Raw genomic sequence first — 23374 nt, 5'->3', positions numbered from 1 at the left:
CGCGCTCGGCACACCCGCGCTCGGCACAGCCGCGGCAGGACACCCGCGCCTGCCCCCGTGGGCACCCAGCTCGCCCCTGTGCCATCAAAACCAAAGACTGTTGTACCTTCAGCCGTTCGTAACAGATCAAAATCTCTGGGGGAAGGGAATCCTTTGGCTTCCCTGCCCTCCCAGTACATTGTCTGGGAGCAAAACGTTTCCCGTTCCCTGGGCGTTCTGGAGCTTACTGGTTAAATGCTGCTACCAGCCAGCACAGCTCCCCTTTGCGCGTTCCCATGCGAAATGACATCAGCAGTTATCAGGGTCGACTTGGTAGAATAAATTTTTGCCATAGGCTATGTTATTTCACAACGCCGTGAAGGCTTGTGTCTATACACATTGCACGTTTCCTCCGTGTGCCAGCTGCAATGATGTAGCTTGATGAAATGTATTTTTCGTCAGGTCACAGAAAACCCTTGGCAACATTGGCTGCTTTCAGTCGTAGTTAAAGGCAGTGGTTTATTACGAAATCTCCTTGGAGGGCTAAGCTATAAACCAGACCAGGGCTGGTCCACCAGGACTGGGGCTCTGAGGCTGTTACTCCCACGGTGCCAGTGGCCAAAAAGCTCTCGTTTTCACAGATGGCATTTGCAACCCACGTTAGAGACATCCCTTGCGGGAGGGAGAGACCGTGGCTCGCTTTGTACCCCTGCAATCTGTCTCTGAGACATTCCTTTATCCACTATGCTCACAGCAAATATTTGGTATGCTCTTACGCTCTTTGCAGAGATAACAACAGTTTTGTTTTCCGGGAACAAGGGACACGCTGTGAACCTGGAGCATGTTACTGAAATGCCTGAATATGTGGAGCAAGGCAGAATTTTCATTTTGCAAACAAGCCTTTATTGTCCAGTATTGGATACATGAAATATTTGCATGTAAATAACATTTCTTCAGAGCTGGAGGTGGCATGAGCTTATAGACAAAAACTGTGTTTCTTTTTTCACACCAGGGATTTCAGGTTCCAGTGGAGGCAATTCCCAGGGTTATATGCAGAGCACGTCACAGCACCGTATTTCTGTCTAGTGGAAATACCATAGACCAAAAAACCCAGCAGAAATGCATATTCCTTCAAAACCTAAAGAGTTTCAAATGTTAATATTTATGGTCTGATCCTTAGGCTTGCAACATTAAGTTACACTTGCACAAAAAAGTAAGGTTTGGTTTGACATCGTAAATGACAAAACTGTTGGCAAAAGTCATGGTGAACCAATTTGTAAAAATAATTTGTCATTGTTTCTTGCCAAAATGAAAATCCTCAGAGTGTCATTTTGCACCAAGCCAAACATGTTATTTGACTATAAATGAAAACTGTTATTTTCAGGTTGGATTCCCTGGGCTGACGAGGTAGGTGGTCTGTTAGAGAGAAGCTGTATTTCTAAACAAAGACATTTTGTAAAATATTAACATGAAATGTTTCAACTTACCCAAGCATTTTCCCTGGTTTATTTTAGCCCCAGATTATGACATCTAGTTGATAGGTTTTTTTGACTAAATAGACTATTTGTTCAAAATTTTCCCAGTTGTTACAAATGGACACAAAACTTATTAATAAAAATGTGTATTTTCAATTTGACTTGCTCCTGGAATGTAAAGGTTGTTATGGATTTATAATTTTTACAGCTCACCCTCAGCACTTCCAACAGGTCAGAAAAGACACTTTCCATAAAAGGGAAAATGAAGAAAGTTTAAAAATGCAAATCCACAACAAATGTTATTGGTGGTTTGTGCTAGATCCCATGAAGGATCTGTTCAGATTGTTTTAAGATAGTCTTAGTTGTTGCAGACTACTGACTCACTCCTGCTTATCTGCACATTTTCAACAGGCAGAACTGAAGAAATAAGCATTTTTGTTGATGAGCTTATGTCCTAAACTGTTTAAACAAATTGCATTGAGTAAAACAACAGAGTTTTCATTGTCTAGTGGAAATAAAATATTTTCATTTCAAGGACTTTTTCGTTTTAATTTAAGAAAGGAGGTTTAATATGAGAAGTAACTCAACTGGGAAAAAAGATTCCAGGGTGTTTTATTTTGAAAGCTTCAAAATAAAATGTTGGCTTTTTTATATACTGTCTCAACACAAAACAATCAAAACTGACATAAATTCACAGGAAATTTTGATGTACCCCAATTACACCTTTCACCTGAAAAAAATTTTTACATGAAAAACCTTACGCCACTTCCTCCTAAGTTGCTCCTTCCCCTCTATGTATGATTCATTCACAGCCGAAGAGAGCCCAGGAGGTGGGTGCGATTCATGGGGCTGGCTGTGTGCACACACTTGTCCCTCCTACATTTCCAACCTCTGCAGCTGCTCTTCAGGACACTTGCAAAAGAGTTGACCCAGGGATCCAATGCCAGCTGCCAGTCATGTCTCAGGTCTTCTTCATTTTCCAGAGTTGGACGCACCTTGTGTTCCACAAAGAAGGATTGTGGGGAGCAGAAGTTTACACCCCCTTCTTACGGCCTGTAGGTATGTTGGCTGGGTTGTATTACTGTAGCACTGTGGTGGTAAAAAATTATTTTCCTATGTGTCATACATTATAATAAGTTAGGCTTAAAATAACACTATTTTTAAAATCTAACAAGGATTTTAGGTAAAGAGTGTTCTACAGACAACCTTAACTTAGGGCGCAAAACGTATGAAAAAATATCCCAGGCAACGTCTTTGCCTATATAGAGGCCACTTCTTGGGAATGGAAAAAACAAACAACAAACCACCGAGCCACCTGGGCTAGTTTCTTTCTGTAGTGCAGAACGGCCAGTGTTCAAAAAGCTATGTCCCTTCTGCGTCCTAGAGCACGGAAGACTCCTCCGAGAAGGTAGGGGCAGCGGGGCAGGTGATTAGCACGTGTTTTGCCGTCTCCTTTGCATCGCTATCTGCAAGGCCTGCATAATCATCTGTGAGTTGTTCAGGACGTTGTATTCGCTGAGGTTCAGCAGCCGTCGGTAGTTCTCGTCAGTGTACCTGACCGAGAACATGCAGTAGGGGGAAAAGCGGCTGGTCAAGTCAAGTTGTCCTCCTTCCATCTCTGAGCAGCAGCGCTTGACACCTGGAGAGAAAGAGAAGCTGCTGCCGTGACACGGTGTTTATCTCAGTCAGTGACAAGCTGTCCACGGCAGCCCGAACAGGGGGGCTTTTCTCTGGAAGAAAATTCATGGGGTTTAAATGCACGAATGCTGCAGGTCACGCATCCCCAACCCCAGTCAGGAGAACGTCCTGCGCCTGAAGTGATGAGGGCAGAAGGGAGAAGCGAGGGATGGCATCGTAATGGTCACCCGCAGCTTACTGATAAATATCTGTCTTACTAAAGCCATGGATCAGTCAAGGATATCCGCCTGAAAGGGCACCCCAAAAGGCACTGCCGGTGCACTGCGGGTCTTACCCTGAGCAGCTGGGACCTCTGCGAACGCTGGCTGAGGGAGGGGAGTTGCTAGTAACAGAATAGAATTTAAGTGAGAAAGAAGTAATAGAAATAAGTGGAAACTTAAAGTTCCTGCAATCCCGAATGCAGTCGCAGGGGGCCTGCCACCAGGATCCACCTCTGCCTTTCCATTTCTTGTGTCTCCCAAATTCCACGAAAGCAGAATTTTAGGCTTTACCTCCCTGCTACCAAGGAGGAAAGCAAATGCATCCCGGTAACTGGCAGTGGAGGAGAGGAATACAAAGCCGGTGGCCTGGCAGAAGAAGAATGACAGGCCCTGAGCACAGCACAGTGAGCGAAATGAGCCCAGGGCTGATGCTGTACCAAAAGGAGAGGCACTGATCTTGACACTGCAGGAGTTCAGCCTGAAGGCCAGGTTCTTGCTCCCCCACCATTCCTACATGACATTACGCCTCCTCAGGTGTAGGACGAAATCCCTGTACAGCAGAAAATACATGCCGGGGAAAATAATCTGAGCGTGCTACACTTTTCCCGGGAAAAAAAGACTTCTGCAATTAGCTGATAACTCTTCATGTTACAAATGGGAGAGAGATGAAGGTAAACACCATCCAGAAGACAAGAGCTGTGTCTGTCCTCTTAGGGCCATGAGGACGACAGGAATGAACATAGTAGCTTTGGCAGGAATGGGGAAAACACGTTTAATCAGCTGAAGTGCTCCCCATGAACCCAGCCAGCAAAGCAAGCCAGCAGCAGGGGAAAAGGCGCGCTCTGAGTCAGGGGAGCAGGTCGTGTGTTTTGCCTAAAGCCTTGCCGCTACTTGTGACTTACCGGGTGCTTTGTATTCTCGGAAGGTATCATTCACAAGCGGAAGAAAAATCACAATGGGACATCCCGGCAAATCTGAATCTTGGAAGAGGTAGCACTCCTTCAGATTTTTCTTATCTTCATCAGTCAAAGAAATTTTGGGGAATGGGATTTTCTGCTCTGAGTAGTATTTGCACGCCTTATCTAGAGACTGGAGTATCATAGAAATGGTCAGCATTGGAATTCAACTTGTTTGTCTTAAAGCCCCCGAATTGTTATCTAGTATTAAGGTTTAGTGGCTCAGATCCATAGGGCGGGTTCCTTCTTGTCAAGGGTTACTCTACACATAATTACCACACACAGTAACCAGAATGTTAATCACAAGCTGCAAACAGAATTTCCGAGTTAGAGAGTTCATCCAGGACACTGCTTTTTAAAAAATGGAAGCAACTTGCAGAAGTTTAGGGTAAAGCATGTAGTTTTGAAATAGCCTGTGTTTAATCTATTGTATAGACTTACTTAGAAAAGAAAACCACAGCAATAAAATGCTTAAGGTATCTTATTAAGTGCTTGGAAGTCAGAAGATAAGAAAGTTAAGTTTGAAAGTGCAATTAATTCTCTGCCTGTGCAGGCATTATGGCACAGTGTTAACTGAGATTTTACTGAGAAACTCTGAACTAGTAGGCTATACTGTATTTTTACCTGAAATGTTTAATACAATATCATGTCCTACTATGTACTGTGCTATTTACTCTGCACCATCTAATAGTGGACACTATCAAATAGGAAACAGTTTCTACTGTGCTTAAAAGTGCTTAAAATGGCAGCAGCCTTTCATCATAAAATTAATCTAGACAATGTATGAGGCTGAAATGAAACTTTATTATGTGCATGTCTTATGCATCATATGGCTTATTAACAGTAGCACAGCTGTTCTCATTAACAAAAAAATTATTCCACTTAAGTGGGCCAAGATGCTTAATAGTGAGTTTCTAACTAACATCGGTTTCTGAGATACAGAAGACCCAAACTTCTTTTCTGAAAGGCCTTATAGACAGCTAATTAACTTCATCTCCTTGAAACTGGAGTTTCTGCAGGAAGATACTTGTCACTGAATTTTCCTGGCAGCATCTTATTTGTCAGCCCAGAAATGACCTGCCTCTGGCTACTAACTTAACCCTTTTCATGTTCTAACTTAAGTCAGGAGAAGTCACTTCCTCATCTTTATGCATATTCCTGTGCAGGGTCTGGAAACCTGTTTGACTCAGCATAAAGCAGAAGAGGTTCTTCCCATCATTCTGGAAGAGACTGTGCCTATGTCCTCTTGAATAACTCAACATGTTCATAAACCAGCAAGAGAGATTCCGGGAGTGGCAGGAAGGAACAGGGAATAATGTTATTCACTACAGTGGAAAACAGAGGGGAATGCAGTAGTTAGTTAGTTAAAAACTGAAGAGCTGAAAGAACTAGCAGTTCTAGGTGCTACAGGCTAGACATTTACAGGCAAAAGGAGAGACAACACATGGTAACGAGATCCTCCTCACCGACGTGTGTGATCCAGTAGTATAACTTAAATATATGATGACATCCACTTCCCTCTGTGGCCTTAGAAGTGGTGGACTGCTCGTATTGATGAAAAATCCAGCATCTATCATGCCCAGGTGATCAGGATTTTGTATCAGCTGGTTGGGACGCGAGTCTAACACAGTGTCTAAAAGGAAAATAGTTCTTGGAATAAGAAACGATCTGTAGGTATTTTGACTGAAGAAAGAGATGCAAGGTGGAACTGACTGTCCCAGAGGCCAGGTTTAATTTAATTGCCACGCTACCGGCTTGTGAATAGGCATGGAAGGGGCTGCAAAATGCCACCTTACGTTCCTGTTCCGAAAAATACACTGAGCACGACGTCATGCTCAGTATATAAACTGGGGGAGCTGGATGGGGGAGGTGCAGGGGCTCGGGAACTAACTGGGCATCCGTCAGCAAGTGGTGAGCAGCTGTGCTGTGCATCACTTGTTTTGTATATTCTTTTGTCATTATTATTATTCCCCCCGCCCCGGTCCTATTAAACTGCCTTTATCTCCACCCATGAGTTCTACCTTTTTCCTGATTCTCTCCCCCAGCCCGGTGGGCAGGGGCGTGAGCGAACAGCAGCTGTGTGGTTGGCTAAACCACAACAGCTACAAAGTCCCACTCCTGGACTTATGGTCATATTTTCTGGGATATTCCAGTTGCTTCTGAAGTTAGAGGCACAGTCTTGCCAAATTAAGCTTTCTCCCATGTTAACTCTGCTCTGCTGCTTTAAATTCGGTTCTGTCAGCTGCGAAGCCTACCCTCTTGGTCTTGATCACAGGGATCTCAGCTAAAGAACATAAATACACATGCGTATATGTAAAAACAGTCTTAAATATCTGGCCACACTGAAGTCTTAGTCTCTTCTCTCCGTTCAGAAAAGAAATGTTCTTTCAGGAGATTCTTTTTTTTTCCCCTGCCAAGCCTGACACGGTTCTTTCCTAAAGTCCCTACCCCAAAACCACCTGAAAATTATGCCTGTTAAATATTAGTTCCCATTACCTTTCCATCGACAGAAGTGCTCGTTCTCCAGGTAGTTGTTATGCAGCTGGTAACCCTTCAGGAAGTTGTGATGCTGGGCAACGGAGAAGCGGTCAGTCAATGCTCCCCGAAGGGCGCTGGACAGGGGACCAGGAGGGGTGTACATGCGAGTCCTCAGCTCGTGAGGTCTTGTAGGCAACACCGGGTCTTCATCTAGAGGAGGGGAGAACGATTGGTGAACTGTTTGTTAATTGATGTACATTTCTGGTTGTCCTGGTGTGTAGGAGATCTCAGGGGTTGTTCTGGGATGATTCACTAAACACAAAAAAAAATATTCTGGAGGAGAGGAGTGGCTTCTGGACAAAGCTCTGCTGTTGGTCTTGAGCTTTGGCCTGAAGACAGTTCATCCAAAGCAGTCTTCAGTCCTGGAAAAGGGACACCTTAAGGGAACTAAGCAATTCAGAGAATGTCCTGTCAGAAAGTTACATATCCCACAGGAAGATACCATGAAACAGAAGCAAGCATGGAGAAAATGGGGCTGAAGCATATGCTCCCACTCAGTCAGATGGGTGACAACAGGGCACCACAGGGTCTGTTGCAACAGTAAGAGCTTCTACCTGATAACCACCCATGGCTACATGACCACATGCTTAATCAGTAGAATGAGAGCATCCCGGGAAAACCTGAGGCATACGTTCATATTTAGAAGCTACAGGTCGTTTTCAGGGTGACTACATAGCAGCATATGTGGGTGAAAAGTAGAAATGGCACAAGGTGTGGTTTCTTGAAATCACAACCTGCTTTGCCGGACCAAGTGGCTGATGGTGCAGCAGGAGAGACTTGGTGGTTTCCGTGATTGCACAGATGTATTTCTTTATTTTTAAGATGTCTGTAATTATACGTACTATCATATTAAATGATTTAGCAATAAAACCATGGTTTCTGTATTGCTTCAGAAAATACCCTCTGGGCCTCATTTATCTTTGTGCCAGGATGAATCCAATGCAGTAATTACTCTACTGAGTAATAAAATAAAAACCCAGGAAATATTGATTAACCAATTTATATTCAGGTTTATTATCTGCACAGGTACTAAAAATAACTTTATTCTCTGCCACTGGTGCTTGGTTCTGTATGGCTGAATGAGAATGGGCAATGCCAAAACACATCCTGAGAAATGCATGACCCCTCTAAAACTTCCTCTTAAGGACAGAGCCTTTTAATCAGTAGGGTTTTAGTAAGTAATTAGTAATTATAGCAGCATTTCCCTGATCATCCTCTTCCCCTTAGTCTTTACAGTGGGAAGGGAAGTCGCTATCTCTTAGGAGGATCTTGTGATGCTGGCTTCAATGCACTTGACAGGGCGATGCCAAAGGCATCCAGAAGAGTAAGTGACCATAAATTAAAAGCTCTCACCAACTTCTTCTATTCTGTCCTGTGTCCATCTCTTCCAGAAGTCCTCTGAACTGTGGGACAGTCCCCATATTTGTAACAGGTTCACAGAAAATATACTGCTCCACATACCTGTAAAAGGAATTAGTGAGCACAAGGTCATGTTACAAGAAACTGCCTTTTTTCCTTCTATTTTGACCTCCTGGATTAGTTTTTGAACGGGCTTAATTCAAATATTTCTAAACTTTTGGACTGTTAAATTCTTCTTAACTTGCTATGGCATTGGTTCAGGTCATGCCGCCACCAGTTCTGCGCCTGATCTACCGCATGGCTCTGCCGCACAGTAGAGAGAGAAAAGAAAGGGAAAGAAGTAAAGGAGAAAAAAACACTCGCTCGAGAAGTGGAATAAGAGCTCAGATAATGCAGACATCACAAAAACGTCCTTTCCACCCCTGTCTGGAGTAAGAACTCCAGCTTCTCTCATTCTGCACACACTCTGGTCAGCTTTCATGCACCCTGCATTTTTTCGCAGGGAGATGAACTGGCTCTTCAGCCGTTTGGTTTGCAAGAGAAGGTCTAGCACCGCGGCGCGTAAAGGCTCACAGGTGCAGCCGGCTCCTGCTGCCCTGCGCGCTCTTTTCTCTGCCTCCGCACCGGGGGCACGGGTGGCTTTGTTGGCTAAACGCAGTGCCACCATTCCACCTGCCGTTGTAAATGTAAACATTTAAATATTTAAAGACTCATTAAAGACTAATATTTAGTCTACCACAATGAGACTTACTAATTTTCAGTGGGGCACAGAAATAAGTACAGCCTACACTATATGTAGAAAATTACTTTCCCAGTAGCGGACCAGGTAAAAACGGCCAGCCCAAGAGGTGGTATTTTAAAGATACTCGGGTTATTTAATATCACAGCATGTTTACTGAAACCCAGGAGCTTCTAAGCAGCGTGAGTGTAAGAGGAGATGACTGAAACTGAACTCACCAGTGATTCTGACTCCTTGGTAAAAGGATTTTACTACTTTTACACACAACCCATTAATACAGGTCAGGGACTGATCAGGGAGATTCAGATACCCTTTGCTTCTGGTCCCATTTTTCATCCTGGGCAGCCTGCATCTTTAGTAGATGGGATTCTCTGCATGGAATTGCAGTTAAACCTCACAGTGGAGGCACAGCGGCGGGTTTCCTGCTGTCTCAAAATTTTCGTAAGTTGGAGTGCATTCAGAGAGGAATCGGAAGAATAACAAAAGGAGTGGGAACTGTTCCTTACAATGAAAGAATTAAGGAGCTTTGTCTATTCCATCTATAAGATACAGTGCTAAAAAGCTTGTGCATAACAAGACAGTGACAAGAAACTGAAAAAAGATGTGGGATTTTTTTACGGTATTTCGGACGAGCTACCACCCCCCACACACCCCATTTATCGGCAGGCAATAACACAGCAGCGTTCAGCACGTTAGACCAGAAATATCCACCCTCTGGTTAAGAGTGTTGCACTCCTCCGAAGTGCCTCCATGCCCTGACAACATCATACATCACCTTGAAGGTAGCAGATCCGGGATTCGGGGAGCCTCTTCAACAGGCGTCCCATGAAGAACTCGCTCCCGAAATGCTCCGTGCGAATGAACGCGCCGTACTTCAGAAGTCCCACCTCGTAGGGTGTGAATTCCACCCACTCTGCAAGACAGCCGGAAAGGGGCACTTAGAGGGCTCCCAGCCTGCTGTGGCTGCCTTGGCAAAGCCTTGCTTAGGTAAACGACCGCCCGCAAGGCTGGGCAGCCGAACTCGGGCACCGTGGCAGCGGGGAGGCAGGGGTTACGCAGCTCGCGTAGCCGTGCCGGTGGCAGTGGCACCATGCCGGTGGCGGTGGCACCGTGCCGGCGGTACAAGGCTCCAGCTCCTGCGCAGCCCATGTGCACGCGCCCGTCCTGGGCGCTCCAGCCTGCGTGAGGTTTCGCTGTGCCCTTGCCACGCACCACGTCTAGGTGAAAGCTCTTCCACTGTTATCGACGCGGAGAATTTAACTTCCCTTGAATAATTTGGTTATGTACAAAGATGGGTACTCTGCCCTTCAGAAATTAGTTTTTTGTAAGAGGCCAATTATCCTCTTTTACGTGTGGTACTAAGGAAGATAGAACTTGACTTTCTCGAATATCCTCTCCAAGTGAAGTGCAGTTGTCTGATAGAACTGCAGTGTGAGCAAAGTCTGGGACAGAAAGGTCATGGACCTTTATTTCCTTTTCATTCAGGAGTGGTTCATTTTTTCACCTCAAATATAAAAATTTTGATCTGAATTTCTTCTCCACCTCTTCTCCTCCTCCAGCTGCTTCTCCTCATGGAAAAAAATAACCAAAACAAGGAGCAAAGCAAAAGATTCAGTTGGGAATAGGTTGGATGCTTTCACAAACTTTATCATAACTATGTGGTCTTTCTTCATATTGAAACTATAACTGGGCATTGACAAAAAGCAGTATTTAATCCTCAGACAGTTCCAATACTTCTTATTCTAGGTGGATCAGATAATATTTCAAAAATGGCCTTTCTGGCAGGATTTCAACTCTGGATGTCTAGACAGTGAAATGTTGATCTCAAAAAGCTCTTGTATTAAAATTGTAAGGCATAGAGGTGATGGTTATTTCTCCAAAAAACAACTAACACAGTAAGACTATTTTCTCTAAGCGAATCACAGGAATCCAGTTGCCAGTTTTAGCCCCATAGGATCTGAAACATCATCCTTACCTTTGAAATCATTGGTGCTGTAGTTGTCCCGGACGCTGACTGCCACGTAGATGGGCAGTGGGTTCTGGCCATCACACAGTGCTTCTTGCTGTTGTGAAAGTTTGTGGGGGTCTTTCTGGTTTTGAAGAAAAACACTTATGTGAGAAGAGATGGAAACGACGCACGGTGAACTCGATGGCCCCAGCGCTGGAGGAGCTTGGGCAGCTCTTCCTCCAGCACGCAGGAGGTGCCATGGCAGCCCCATGGCACAGAGCACTGCAGGCTCCCACCAACCAGGGTCTGGCCTGACTTTGTGCACAGGCTCACAAAAAGACAAAGAGAGGGAAAACGACTTCTGCATACATGTCTGTACGTACTAGAAAGTGCTGCCCTGGCGAGTGGGAGAAGGGGCAAGCTGCCCCGTAGGATGAGGAGTGTTGTGGGCAGTCCTTGCTCTCCCAGGGCTGAAGGAAGCCCTTGAGCGTGTTGGCATTGAGTTTCCTTTCTTAGTACACAACAGCTATCGCAGTCCAGCCTTGCAAGGGGACTGGAATTTGGTGGCGAATTATTTGCATCCCACCCAGCTTCTTTGCTGGAAAAGCATATTCTCATTGAAGAGTTTTGTAAAAAACATATAATCTCATGAACTGCTGACAAATTTAAGAGCAGCTACTCCTGGCAGATTAGGGAGAGGTTAATGGTTACATAGCAACAGTCAGCACTGCTCCAAGGGAAAGATGCTTGGCTGGATTGTGAGGGGGACCTCATCCAGCTGAGATTAAAAGAGGTACAGCTATTCAGCTCATACCGTTTAATATGTGGCATTCCTCTCTTTATGTATTTATTTTTGGTTTACATATATATAATACTATATATGTACTTATATAAAAATAAATGAATAAAATTAATGAATGGTTGACTGACTGCAGCATTTCAGCCCCCACTGGAGGACACTTCTGTTCAATCCTCAACCACTCATCCCTTCCCACTTCCCAAGTGCTAAAGCACACATCCTTGAACTGTGGTCCAGCTGGAGAGAAGAGGGAGTGGACTGCTGTACGGTAGAAACCACTTCAAATTATAGAAATGCAGTTTTGTTATTGCTTGTAAAAATTAATATCACTTAAACCAGCTACTGTCTGAGCAGTCGTTCTCATCAAAAGTAAAGTATGCACTTGCCTCCAGCCTACTTGCAGATCAAGTTAACCTGCCAGTGGATGCAAATCACCAAGCACTCTAGCTGTTTCATGCTTGCTTTGGATGGTTTTCACACTGTTGAGATTACTTTGCTTTGCATCTTGAACTCTTTTTGCATGCGTCATCTACAACTTAGGCAGACTGCCCGAGATTGCCTCCACTTCTATTTAAATGCAGCCAGAGTTCAAATGGCTGCATCCACGACCTAATTTATTAACATATAGGATGCGTTTCTCCCTAGGCGGACTATTAAAGGAAATAAAATAATCTGAGCATTTGTTGACATGGAGAACTCCACTCTGTTTTGAGGTACGTTCTCTGAAATGATGGGCTTGTTTCCTCTCCATTCACTACGAGACAAATACATGGTTCTCTAAGAAATGGAATGTACATCATACCCCATCATTTAGTAAGTACTCAATCATGAGCCCCCAAAGATCTATAAATGATGTCCTGTATCCCTCTTCTTTCCGCTGACAAAGCTGCTTGTTGTAGTACTTCATGCGATCCATAGAGAAACAGCCCATCTTGCATTTGGTTGCTTGTTTCTGGGCTTCACCAATATGTGAGTCTAGGTCCTTCTGTGACCAATAGGCATCTCTGTATAAGTTGGCCATGGTCCTGGAGAAAGATAATACAGACAGAAAAAGTCAAAAGGAGAAAAAAAGACTTGAAATTTTGTGCCTTTGGGGACAGAGGTTTACATTTAGGGATTCACTTCTGTTCATACATACTCTGGTTTTGCTGCTCCATTCAGCAGAATGAACACTCCAGAGTTTCTATGACTGTTTTAAAGATGGCCTGAAGGATAAGGGGTTTTTTTATGTTCTCGATCTCTTTTTTTTAAGCAGGACTGGCAGCAATTTAAGGGATAAAATTGCCAGGTGTGAACATAGGTACATTTCTGAAGCACAGATTAGGCACAAAATTATGATAAATTTTCTTTGCTTGTTTTCTAGCACCATAAGTCAGTTCACACCAGGTGCTGTCGCTTGGCTTTGTATCACTTAGTGTTAGTCTTTTGATATCACCATGCTTTATTTTAACACCATCCTCTATTTTACCAACCCTCCCTATGTGGGACCATCAGATGTTTGGTAGTTGTAGTTAATAGTAGTTGTATCCCCTGTGAGCAGGGAATAACACAGCCTAGAGGAACTCAGTCCTTTCCCAAACTGACAGGTTGCAGGGGTAAGCATGCACTGTCCTGCTGTTTTCTTTGCGTGACCAATTCGAAAGCAGAGCCAGTCTCAGAAGTTACTGGAAGCAACAACTGGGACGTCAGCGGAGAGGAAGAGGCGTGATGCTACGAGCATCCACAGTTAGATCCACAGTAACTACTTAGAAACCATTTTGACAAGTGAAGTTGTCATATACATATTTAACTGCTGCAAATGTGGAGGTGAAAAGCACAGTAAGTAACTGCTAATAAAAAATCGGTACATCAGATCAAGCTAATACCTAATGGCCTGTTACTGAGAAACAGCCTGTTTCTATGATGTTTGAAGAAAATGTCCTGATCTTGTCTGCTTCCAGAAGCTCCTCTCTGCAGCAGCGTCACCCTCAAAAGGCCTGGCCAAGCCCCCTGCGTAAGCAGCTTACCATGTGGTGCCGGAGAGCCCGCTGATGTATGTCACACAGTCCAGGAGATTTAATTTCTTGAGTCCCATGAGGCTGCCATATAGTCCTGTCATTGACTTCAGTCCTCCGCCTGTCGTGATGATGGCCACAACGGGGACCTATTGGGCAGAGGAGGATGGGACACTCACACCGACAACGTTCAACATGGCATCCCAGACTGCAACGGGGTCTGGCCACCGCACCCAGCCCAGATCCTGATCTTAGAGTCCTTGTCCCTCTTTGGAAGGAAAGGCTCTGAAACCAAGCAATGACTGGTACTGCTGCTTCTCTTTGGATAAACATGGGTTCAGAGATTAACCCAAACCTGGGTTCTTGCCCATCTCTAGGGCAAATAGGGGGACAGATGAACAAGAAGAAACCCTTCTGTGGAGGCAACAATGTATTTTCTCTACATTTCCCACTCCTTTGCCACTTTTTTCTTATTTCACACATCTGCTACTACTGTATGAAAATCCATATTGCCAACCACATGAAGAAATACACTCAATTCATAGCCAGTGTTGCTAAGCTACCGTCATCAATGCTGTTATTCTTCAATATTGTGAAGCTACTTTAAAATAGATCATATTCATTTTAAGTTATTTCAAAACTGCAAGAAAGGGAAGATATTATAAGAAGCACTCAGAGATGTTTATCCTAAACTCTCTCAAAATGATGAAATTTGAACAAGGGAAGAAATTTTTCCTATGTGACGTATTTAATACGCACACAATATTTCTGAACCAAGCCAGTTATAGCATAGGATGGCAAGGATGAACACACCTCAAATCTGACAAATTCCAAATTGACAGTCATGAAGGATGCAATTACTGCAACTAGAGTTTCTTGCAATAACAAACCTTGGCAGCAGAAGCAAAGGTACTTAAGACACATGGATAAGCTGGTACCCACACAACAGATAGATGTGGCCCATTTTGCTGACTGCTCGTCTAGAAGAGTACATGAAGGCACTAGAAATTCAAAATCTAACGCCCTCCTAACACACACATACTTCATGATCCTGCAGATCTTGTTGTAGGTGAAAAACATTTTTCAGGGCACTTGCTACATATTTCTTTCTTTTCCCCAGGAAGGTCATCTCCTCTGAACATAAGTCAAACCCAAAGCGCATGTCGAGGTCTTGATGGCACGAACAATTACTAAGATAAAAACAGGCACATATTTTACATATTAGCACAGCTATAACAATATTAGGACTTCGATCAAAGATAATCTACAGCATCCTTCCCTTCAAACAGAGTGATGCAATGTGACAGAAGCAAGAGAGAATATTCTAATTATTTTTAAAATAAGAAAACTTATTTCAATTAATAAGCTTAACCAGTGGCATTATAACCCATTATTACTAACAGATGAAGAAACAATGTACAGTGCTTACAAATGAAACAAAATATTTAAATTAATATTCTAAAACTAAAATAATTACAAGTTTAGAAAATCTGTGCAAATGGTCAAAAGTGAGTGTATTGATTCCCAGTTTTGAAATGCTGGCATTTCCAACGTGAAAGAAAGTCTCGTTTTGAGCAACTCGAGTGGGAACGCATCCCCCTCTAGCGGTGAGCATCGCTGTAGAGAAAACCCATCCACTCGCCTGCCAGGCACGGGTGGCCATGAAACCCTGCTCGCTGTGGGGGATGACCTGGGTGACATCCAGCCCCTGGGTGGATGGAGATGGGTCACTGAGTTTAGTGGGGCTGGATTTCAGCCCCGCTGCTCTGATGTGTTCGCACTTGCACAAGCTGCCTCACAGATCAACGCTGGCAGTTGTATTTCACACCAACCTTGACTCAAAAATTGTAAAGCATAATATTCCTCAGAGGAAGATTTTATTTGCATAAATTTTGAAATTGAAGAAGTCATTCCTTAAAAGTCCACTGTTGTAGCTTATTTCCCTGGGCATTTGTGCTCTTCTGCTCACTAACCTGCCTACTGTCTCTTCATGCCCTGTGCTTACAAGGCATCAATGGGCAAGAGATCTGGCATGGTGTCTTCAGGCCAAAGCTACCTGTGGAATCCCTGGCTGGCCAGCTAGCCCCAGCCAAGCATTGTAAAATGGTAGGGTTTTGCTTTTTCTTTCAGTGACAGAAATTCTCTCTTCTACTGAGTCCATAATTTCTGTGAAACTACTAGTGAAATATATTTTTGAGATTTCTCCACCATCAGATTTGGATAAAGTCAGCCAAATGATTACAACTGTATTTGTAAATGAAGACACACAAGCGGAATTGAGTTAGGTGGAGTTGCACAAGCCAGTTTCCATTGTAGATCAAGATACAAACAAATTACTTTTAAAGTTCTCTGAAAGTAAAATAAATAATCAGGAAGGATTTTTCCTGTCCTGGAATAACATTGGTTTTCCTGTTGTCATTGATCACTTGCCTTTCTGAAATGTATGCTATGAAACTCTGTTTGAATTAAAAATTAAGTTATTTTTCCCTTTTGTTTCCTAGTCAGGCACACACACAAAAAGATCATTTTGCCCAGTTCTGTGTGTTACATATAACTATGGATAACGTGAAACATCTTCATGTTTACTGATGAGTATTAATGAGCATTTCTATAGATATCAAGTCACTAGCCACATTGTCTACATTAGTTTCTACTCAGTATACAGTATAGCTGGACTTTACAGAACACAAAGTTTATTGCTACTGAATATCGATAGTTAAGAAAAAAATATTCATAATTTCTGGTCAAGTTTAATGTTTAGTCCTGTCTATTCTGTTTTTTTTAGTCAGCTTTGTTCTTTTTGTGAATTTCAGAGACTGACATTGATCAAAAATAATAATCTGTGGTCAGAAGGGAAGGGATAATGTTAAAATTAATATGTTAACCAACATTTGATGATTAAAGACAAATCTTCCTAAGGCTAATTATGTATAATATACTGTGCACATATTTTATGTTTTATTAAAAGCATGTTCCAGTTTTCAGACTCAGAATGCCTGCTTATGTCATTTTCATGTGGCTAAAACAATATAAAAATCAATAACCCAAGTCTTTAGGAATAGGAGAAGATCTCTTACCAGTTTTGTGCTCTCACATTCAAGTCAAATCTTTTCTCCTGAAAAATAAGAATGTGTACTGTAATTTTTTAATTTTCATTTTAAAATTTCTTTTTTCTCTTTTTGTCTGGGGTCAGAGCTTCATTTAGACCCCAGCAAAGTCTGGCAGTCACAAAGTTAAATGCCGGAGATCTCGGCATATATTTCTAAAAGCATTCACTTATCTTTAGTGTAACATCCCTACCCACAGATCCCAAAATCTTCCAGGCTACAGAAACCATTAACAGTCTTGGTATAGGAGGTTCCCAAGACTCACGCAATAGGTCCCATTTCCCGTGTTATTCACAAGCTTTCTGCAGCATCCTGGAATACCACTTTTTGTACACTTCCCGTTCTTTACGCTCTGATACACAGCAGATCTTTGATATCCTGACCCGTGAAGAGACAGCAAGTCTGCATTTGCTTCTGCCAAGACTTTATCCTGTCTTAAAATCATTATTGCAACCTTCATATTAACTGGCAAGAAGTGCTCTGTTCTGAGAAGATGTTTTAATGGCCCTGAAATCTGATGTTCTCCTACTTCTTCTCAACATGACAACTAATATTTGGACAAGATTGTCCCTAACAATCTGGACATCTGTAGATGTTTCTTAGCAGAAACACTTTTTTATAGTAAGGATCTTTTTCTTCTATTAATTTAATTCAAAATTATACAGCACATACATCTATTTCAAGCAATATCCTTTAAAATTCATATGCTATGTCTAATTTTTCAATATATTTTAATATGTTGTGCTTCAAAACACATGGTTTACTAGGGGCAGATTTATTGATTTTTTCTAGCTTGTGTCCAAGGAACAATTTTCAGGGAATTTGGACCCTAAGCAAAGGAGGGGTCAGTGAGTCTTTGGGTAAACAGGGGAAGATGTACTGAAGGAATCATCATGTTTTCTGATATCCTTATTGCTCTCTGTATCCACTACTGGCACATAATAGAGACATTAGGATAGACATAATGGAGGCACAACCTGCTTCTGTGGAGAAAACAGCTGGCGAAACAAAGCTCAAGGTCTGAGAAAAAATCAGAACATTTCTTACCCTCTTAGCAGCCATTTGGGACAACATTACGGGGAATGGTTTCTACCTGAGCGACCTTTTATTCCTAACAGCTGGAGGTGATGCTCACCTCTGCAATGGTCATTTTCCTTCCCATGGGCAGTGAATTCAGCATCACAACCGGGGAGCCCGTCTCCGTACTGTACTTACAGGTCCACTGGGAAAACAACATGGTTTAGGACAAAAACAGTAATGGGTTTACCCTCGCCCCCTCCTCCCGCTTTCTAGAGAGGCGCTCATGGCCAGTTCATCATTAAGACCACTTCCAACATACAGGGTGGTAGTGCCTCTTCTTTGGCATCATGACGTCCAATGTTGGCTCTGCGTACTTGATATAGTGGAACTTGGTGGGACCTGATGGGCTGGCCACTCCGTCGGGGCCCAGCGTGATATCCCGCGTCCCCTCAAAGGAGCCCTTCACAGTGAGGGAAAGCTCTTTCTCTAAAAAGGCAAAAAAAAGGTCATGAGAAATGTCACTATGATTTAACCAGATAATTGTTCTGGCTTGATTAAAAGTGGGGTGCAGACAGCAGAGCTGTAGAGTTTGGACCACAGCTTTGTCTAGCAGAAAACACTCTGAAGAGAGCACTGGCAGCAAAGGGGAAGGAGCAAAGCGAATGATATTTTCATAGAAAGGGGACTCTGAATGTTCTTGCTGTTATATAGAACTGGGATTTCAACTTTAATGCAGGTCTAACAGACCTTATTTACACATACCTAAGAGAGTATGAGCTGCAGTCATTAAAGTCTATAACAACCTAATGTGTTTACCTGGTGTGAACTACACTGAATACTGTGAATACTATTTATTCCACTAACACGTTATATGAAAGGGGCATTCTCTCATCAGTAAGCCTGCAATTATTGGTAAATAGATAACAAAGCAACAAGCGTACTTGATTTTTGCTGCATCTTCTCTGCCACTTCAACTTCCAAGCAGCAAAGTTCACGACACTGTAAAAGAGAACAGGAATCTGTTCGAAAGGTCGTCACATCCCAACCTTGTTACAGGGAACTGTGAATCACTCGGCTTTTGGACATGTCTAGTTACTGAAGTACCTAATTCCCTGGCATTTCTGGGCTTTTGCCCAGTAGCCACTGACTAAGAAAAAGGAAAAGCTTTGAAGGGAGTTGTAGAGCATCTTCCAGTGACAATGACAATCGATTCGGCACAGTAAGAGGAAGATACAAAGGAAGAAAATCAGGAGCATTTTCATTGATAGTAGCATAGACACAAAGGGTTAAACTGGGAAAAACGTAAATGAAAGATACATTGCTGAGAGATCAAGAGTCAGTAGTAGAAAGGGTTTTCTGAAGAAGCATTGCTATTAGCATTTTGGGTGTTTTTTTTAATGGCACTCACTCTTCTTTCACATAATATAGTTAGGATAAGGTCAATACTTAGTGCTGAGCTTACCCGCCAGGAATGGCTCATCTCCCAGTGGAGAAAAGGACTGGGCAGGTTATCAGCAAGTGGTTTCAGTCTTTTTGCCATTGTGCTTTGATAGACAGCAGTGCATTTTTTGAAGGAGTACTGGTACCAGAGGAACGTTGTCTCTGTGTGTGTGTTGTGTCGAAATATAGGACAAATGGGAAATAATGGGATATCACCAAAGAACAGGGCAATAAAATATCCCATTCTCAAAGTATCTAAACAGGAAAGAGGGAAGAAAGAGAAAGAACTGGCCTGCTGGCTTCTCTAGCCCCCACCCTCCTTATCCTTTATGTTAAGGAAACTTATAGAAAATTTCTTGGGAAAATGACACATACCACCAGGACTCCATTGGTAGCAATGGCTTCATGAGGACCAGAACTGGGAAACAAAATGAAAAACATGGATTTTTTTAGAACAAACAAATGCCCGTTCATCCTTTCCCAGGGTGTTGCCCTTTCTCCCCACTTAGAAGAATGATGGCCAGAGGGACCCCAGCAGTTATGTAACAAGCTCCCGGCCATGCTTGCTTGGACTGAGCACTGCTCCGAGGGGACTTGCCTCCGTACCAAAGCTGAGCGATGTGTATCGTGGATACTTTTTTTGCAGTGCAATCTCTTGATCATCTGAAATGGAATCTGTGGCTAGGCAGTCAAAATCTTCTCCTCACTGTAGCATGTAAAGTACATGTGTCGCAGCGGTAACATGCTACTATGCCAGCATATCGCCATCGGGAAGTCCAGTTCTATCTATTTGCTGGTATGCAAATACAAAGGGGCACAGGGCAGCGGGTACCAGTTACATGGGGGAAAAAAAGCTTTCCAGATCATTCAGGTGAAGTCAGGAGATGCTGTGGAGTGACTTGAACCCTGGTATCGGCCCCCCAACTAGTACGTGGGCTGACCTTAGGCTGGTCACTTTATTCCTGCCTTGCCTTCGTTACCTTGTGGCAACACGGAGACAAAAATACTGATTCATATGGATGGCAGGCTGACCATGCTGGAGGAAAAGCCCTGCGCTAGACCTTCCAACACATTTGCATTGTGTTGGCCAGAAAGAAAAGAGAATTACTAGGACCAAAGCAGTGCTGCAGGGTAAAACTAAAGGAGTCAGCGATACACTGGAAACCTGACCAGGATGGTGCAACATTAGGAGTCTGTCCAATGCATAGGCTGAAACAAGCATGCAAAGAGTGATAGACATGCGTGCACACAAACGCATGCACACACACTCAGAAAGTCTTCTGGAATGTCCCCAGGTAGACAAATCTGACATTGTGGATAGAAGAGATGATGCTGGGAGGTGCATCTTTGAAAGCAACTAAACTACAGAACAAGCTGACTGGAGGGATCAGCTGGATGCCTGAGACTGCAGTAATGATGTAGGAGAAGTCTGGCACTTTTTTACAGAAATCCCACAAAGCGTGACTTCTAATGTTATTTCTTTGTTTTAGCGTTTAATGATTTTTTAAATAAACTGTGTATCACTTACGCAACCTCCAACTTGAATTCAACCTCTAGCTCCTCCTTGGCCTGAAAGCAAGAGCAAGAAATTAAATGAAGTAGCCACATAATGCTTTCTCCTTGTCTAAACCCATGTCCCTGGAACGCAATACTGAAGTAATTGGTTGCAATGCAACAGCCTGTGATAGATTATTTCAGACTGGGAGGTCTGAAACAACATTTCAAACCAGATAGCTTAACAATTACTTCCGCACCTCTTTCTTTCTTTAAAGTATCATCAAAACAACCTGCACTCCTATCTTAGTGTGAAGCTGCTGCAGAAAGACAATTTGCAACTTGCTTACTCTTCTGAATTCTACCTTTTTCTCCTAACTATTCCCAGCACTGACCTGCCATGACTTACTGTCCTTGCTATTAGCTTGGAAGTTAAAGATACTTTCCACCCACCGCTTTAACATAATAAACGGAGACTGGTATTATTGAGTGTTTCAGAATTACAGTTATGCAACCCCCTGTAAAGCAGCATTGATATGTATGAGCTAGTTGTGAGTGACCTAGTTTGGGTACCAGAAGCAATATACCCACGGTAGGAAGAAGTTCCATGTGAGATATTTTACTGATCTCACCCATAGATCTCAAAGGGAACCGGGAATCAAGACTCTTTTTCCCATTTTATAAATAAGAAACAGAGAAACAGAGTAAGTCAGTCATTCAGAGGTCCAAAACCACACTAATTCCAATAGACGAGTTAGCAGGGTCAGCCCTAGCTGAGGTATCACTGCACAGGACAGGGCTGGGGTACACACAGGGGCAACTTCATCTTTGCCTTTAGGATGAAACTAAATACAGTCAAAGGGCAGGGGGTAGTGGCTATGAATTACATGGGGAAAAAATTTACATATCACAGAATCACAGAATCATTAAGGTTGGAAAAGACCTTTAAGATCATCAAGTCCAACCATCAACCCAACACCACCATGCCCACTAAACCATGTCCTAAAGTGCCATGTCCACACGTTTTTTGAATACTTCCAGTGATGGTGACTCTATCACTTCCCTGGGCAGCCTGTTCCAATGCTTGACCACTCTCGCAGTAAAGACATTTTTCCTAATATCCAGTCTAAACCTCCCCTGGTGCAACTTGAGGCCGTTTCCTCTTGTTCCGTCGCTAGTGACTTGGGAGAAGAGACCAACACCCACCTCACCACAACCACCTTTCAGGTAGTTGTAGAGAGCGATAAGGTCTCCCCTCAGCCTCCTCTTCTCCAGACTAAACAACCCCAGTTCCCTCAGCTGCTCTTCATAAGACTTGTGCTCCAGACCCCTCACCAGCTTCGTTGCCCTTCTTTGGACATGCTCGAGCACCTCAACATCCTTCTTGTAGTGAGGGGCCCAAAACTGAACACAGTATTCGAGGTGCGGCCTCACCAGTGCCGAGTACAGGGGCACGATCACTTCCCTACTCCTGCTGGCCACACTATTTCTGATACAGGCCAGAAATTCACCTTGCAACAGCTGTGCAGCCTTGCTGTTGCTCAGAGATAGCTCACAGTCAGATCCTTCCCCTATCTACTGCACTGTTTCAGTCGTATGCTCTTCAATAATTTATAAAAATACTGGGAAGAGGGGCTCAGGCTCTGAAACCCAGACTTTTTACCACATTTTTTGTGTTTATATTTTGAATGGCAACCAGACTTTTTACCACATTTTTTGTGTTTATATTTTGAATGGCAATTCATGTACCCATTATCGGGATAAGTCATCCATGGCGGATTCAGAAAGTTCACCCCAAGATTTTGAAAGTGTTGTGTAACTCTCCACTGGTTTCTTAGTTGCTTTATTTTTTTCTCTCACCTTTGGGCTGGGCTTAAAATACAGGAGCACTGTTCTTTCAATTGGTAGCTTAGCGGTATCAAAGAGTGCACAGAGGAGATGGTCATCTGGAGTAGCAAAATCCTCATCATACACTGTCAGCTCCAGCACATTCTGGAAAAAGAAGGAGTTTTATAGTTTCTACAGTCTGGGTATCATTAGCTCTAGGGAAGGAGTGTTGGGAACATGCTTGATAAGAAAAGTAGAGAAATTAAGTATCATCACCCTTTGGAAAAACATCCTATAAATCGAATATTCATTCTTCCCTAGTTCAGTTTAATTGCTCTAACATGAGTAATACATTGGCTATACCTACACAACAGCTTGGTTTACTCCCAGATTCTGTATTCGTCTTGCACTGATTCTTATGAAGTCTCTAGTTTCCCTAAAATGTCTACTGAGCTTAGTTTCTGGCCCTCCTAAGGGGACCATTGAACAGGCACAGGAACTCACTCACCTCTGCTGTTAAACAATTTGAACAGTCCCTTATTAATTATTATTATTATGCCATCTCTTAAACAATTCCTGGACAGAGTTCAGGAGATAGATAGGGCCCACCATACACAAAATCTTCAGGTAGCTTCAAGCAGACAACTTTGGCTCCTTACCTTGACCTGACTCTGGATCCTGAAGTAGAAAGTTTCATTCCACACTGGATTGTTGGAGTTTCTTATGGTTTTAGTGCGGGACTTTTCACATGTCGCAGTCGGCAGCCACAACGACACGTAGCAATCAGCCTGGCTTACTGGG

The 23374-nt window shown here is 43.1% G+C and overlaps 1 protein-coding gene across 1 annotated transcript in view; it reads right to left on the bottom strand.

The window, feature by feature from the left end:
* Positions 1-2884: 2884 nt before the first annotated feature.
* LOC104625100 (cytosolic phospholipase A2 epsilon-like) overlaps positions 2885-23374 on the bottom strand; it is a 25599-nt gene continuing 5109 nt past the window's right edge. Inside the window, exons 2-19 of the mRNA XM_010292640.1 lie at positions 23233-23369; positions 22607-22738; positions 20781-20821; positions 19628-19670; positions 18754-18811; positions 18132-18298; positions 17928-18014; positions 16763-16800; positions 14728-14875; positions 13698-13834; positions 12494-12716; positions 10920-11034; positions 9720-9857; positions 8200-8307; positions 6805-6996; positions 5775-5941; positions 4255-4441; positions 2885-3093 (exon numbers count right to left, since the gene is read on the bottom strand). Of these exons, the coding sequence (XP_010290942.1) occupies positions 2885-3093; positions 4255-4441; positions 5775-5941; positions 6805-6996; positions 8200-8307; positions 9720-9857; positions 10920-11034; positions 12494-12716; positions 13698-13834; positions 14728-14875; positions 16763-16800; positions 17928-18014; positions 18132-18298; positions 18754-18811; positions 19628-19670; positions 20781-20821; positions 22607-22738; positions 23233-23369 (2327 nt within the window). The remainder of the gene's footprint in view (positions 3094-4254; positions 4442-5774; positions 5942-6804; positions 6997-8199; positions 8308-9719; positions 9858-10919; positions 11035-12493; positions 12717-13697; positions 13835-14727; positions 14876-16762; positions 16801-17927; positions 18015-18131; positions 18299-18753; positions 18812-19627; positions 19671-20780; positions 20822-22606; positions 22739-23232; positions 23370-23374) is intronic.

Source organism: Phaethon lepturus, unplaced genomic scaffold, assembly GCF_000687285.1.
Source record: "Phaethon lepturus isolate BGI_N335 unplaced genomic scaffold, ASM68728v1 scaffold14988, whole genome shotgun sequence".
In the NCBI taxonomy this organism is placed as follows: domain Eukaryota; kingdom Metazoa; phylum Chordata; class Aves; order Phaethontiformes; family Phaethontidae; genus Phaethon; species Phaethon lepturus.
The sequence above is the reverse complement of the archived record's forward strand: the minus strand, read 5'-3'. Positions and strand labels throughout refer to the sequence as shown.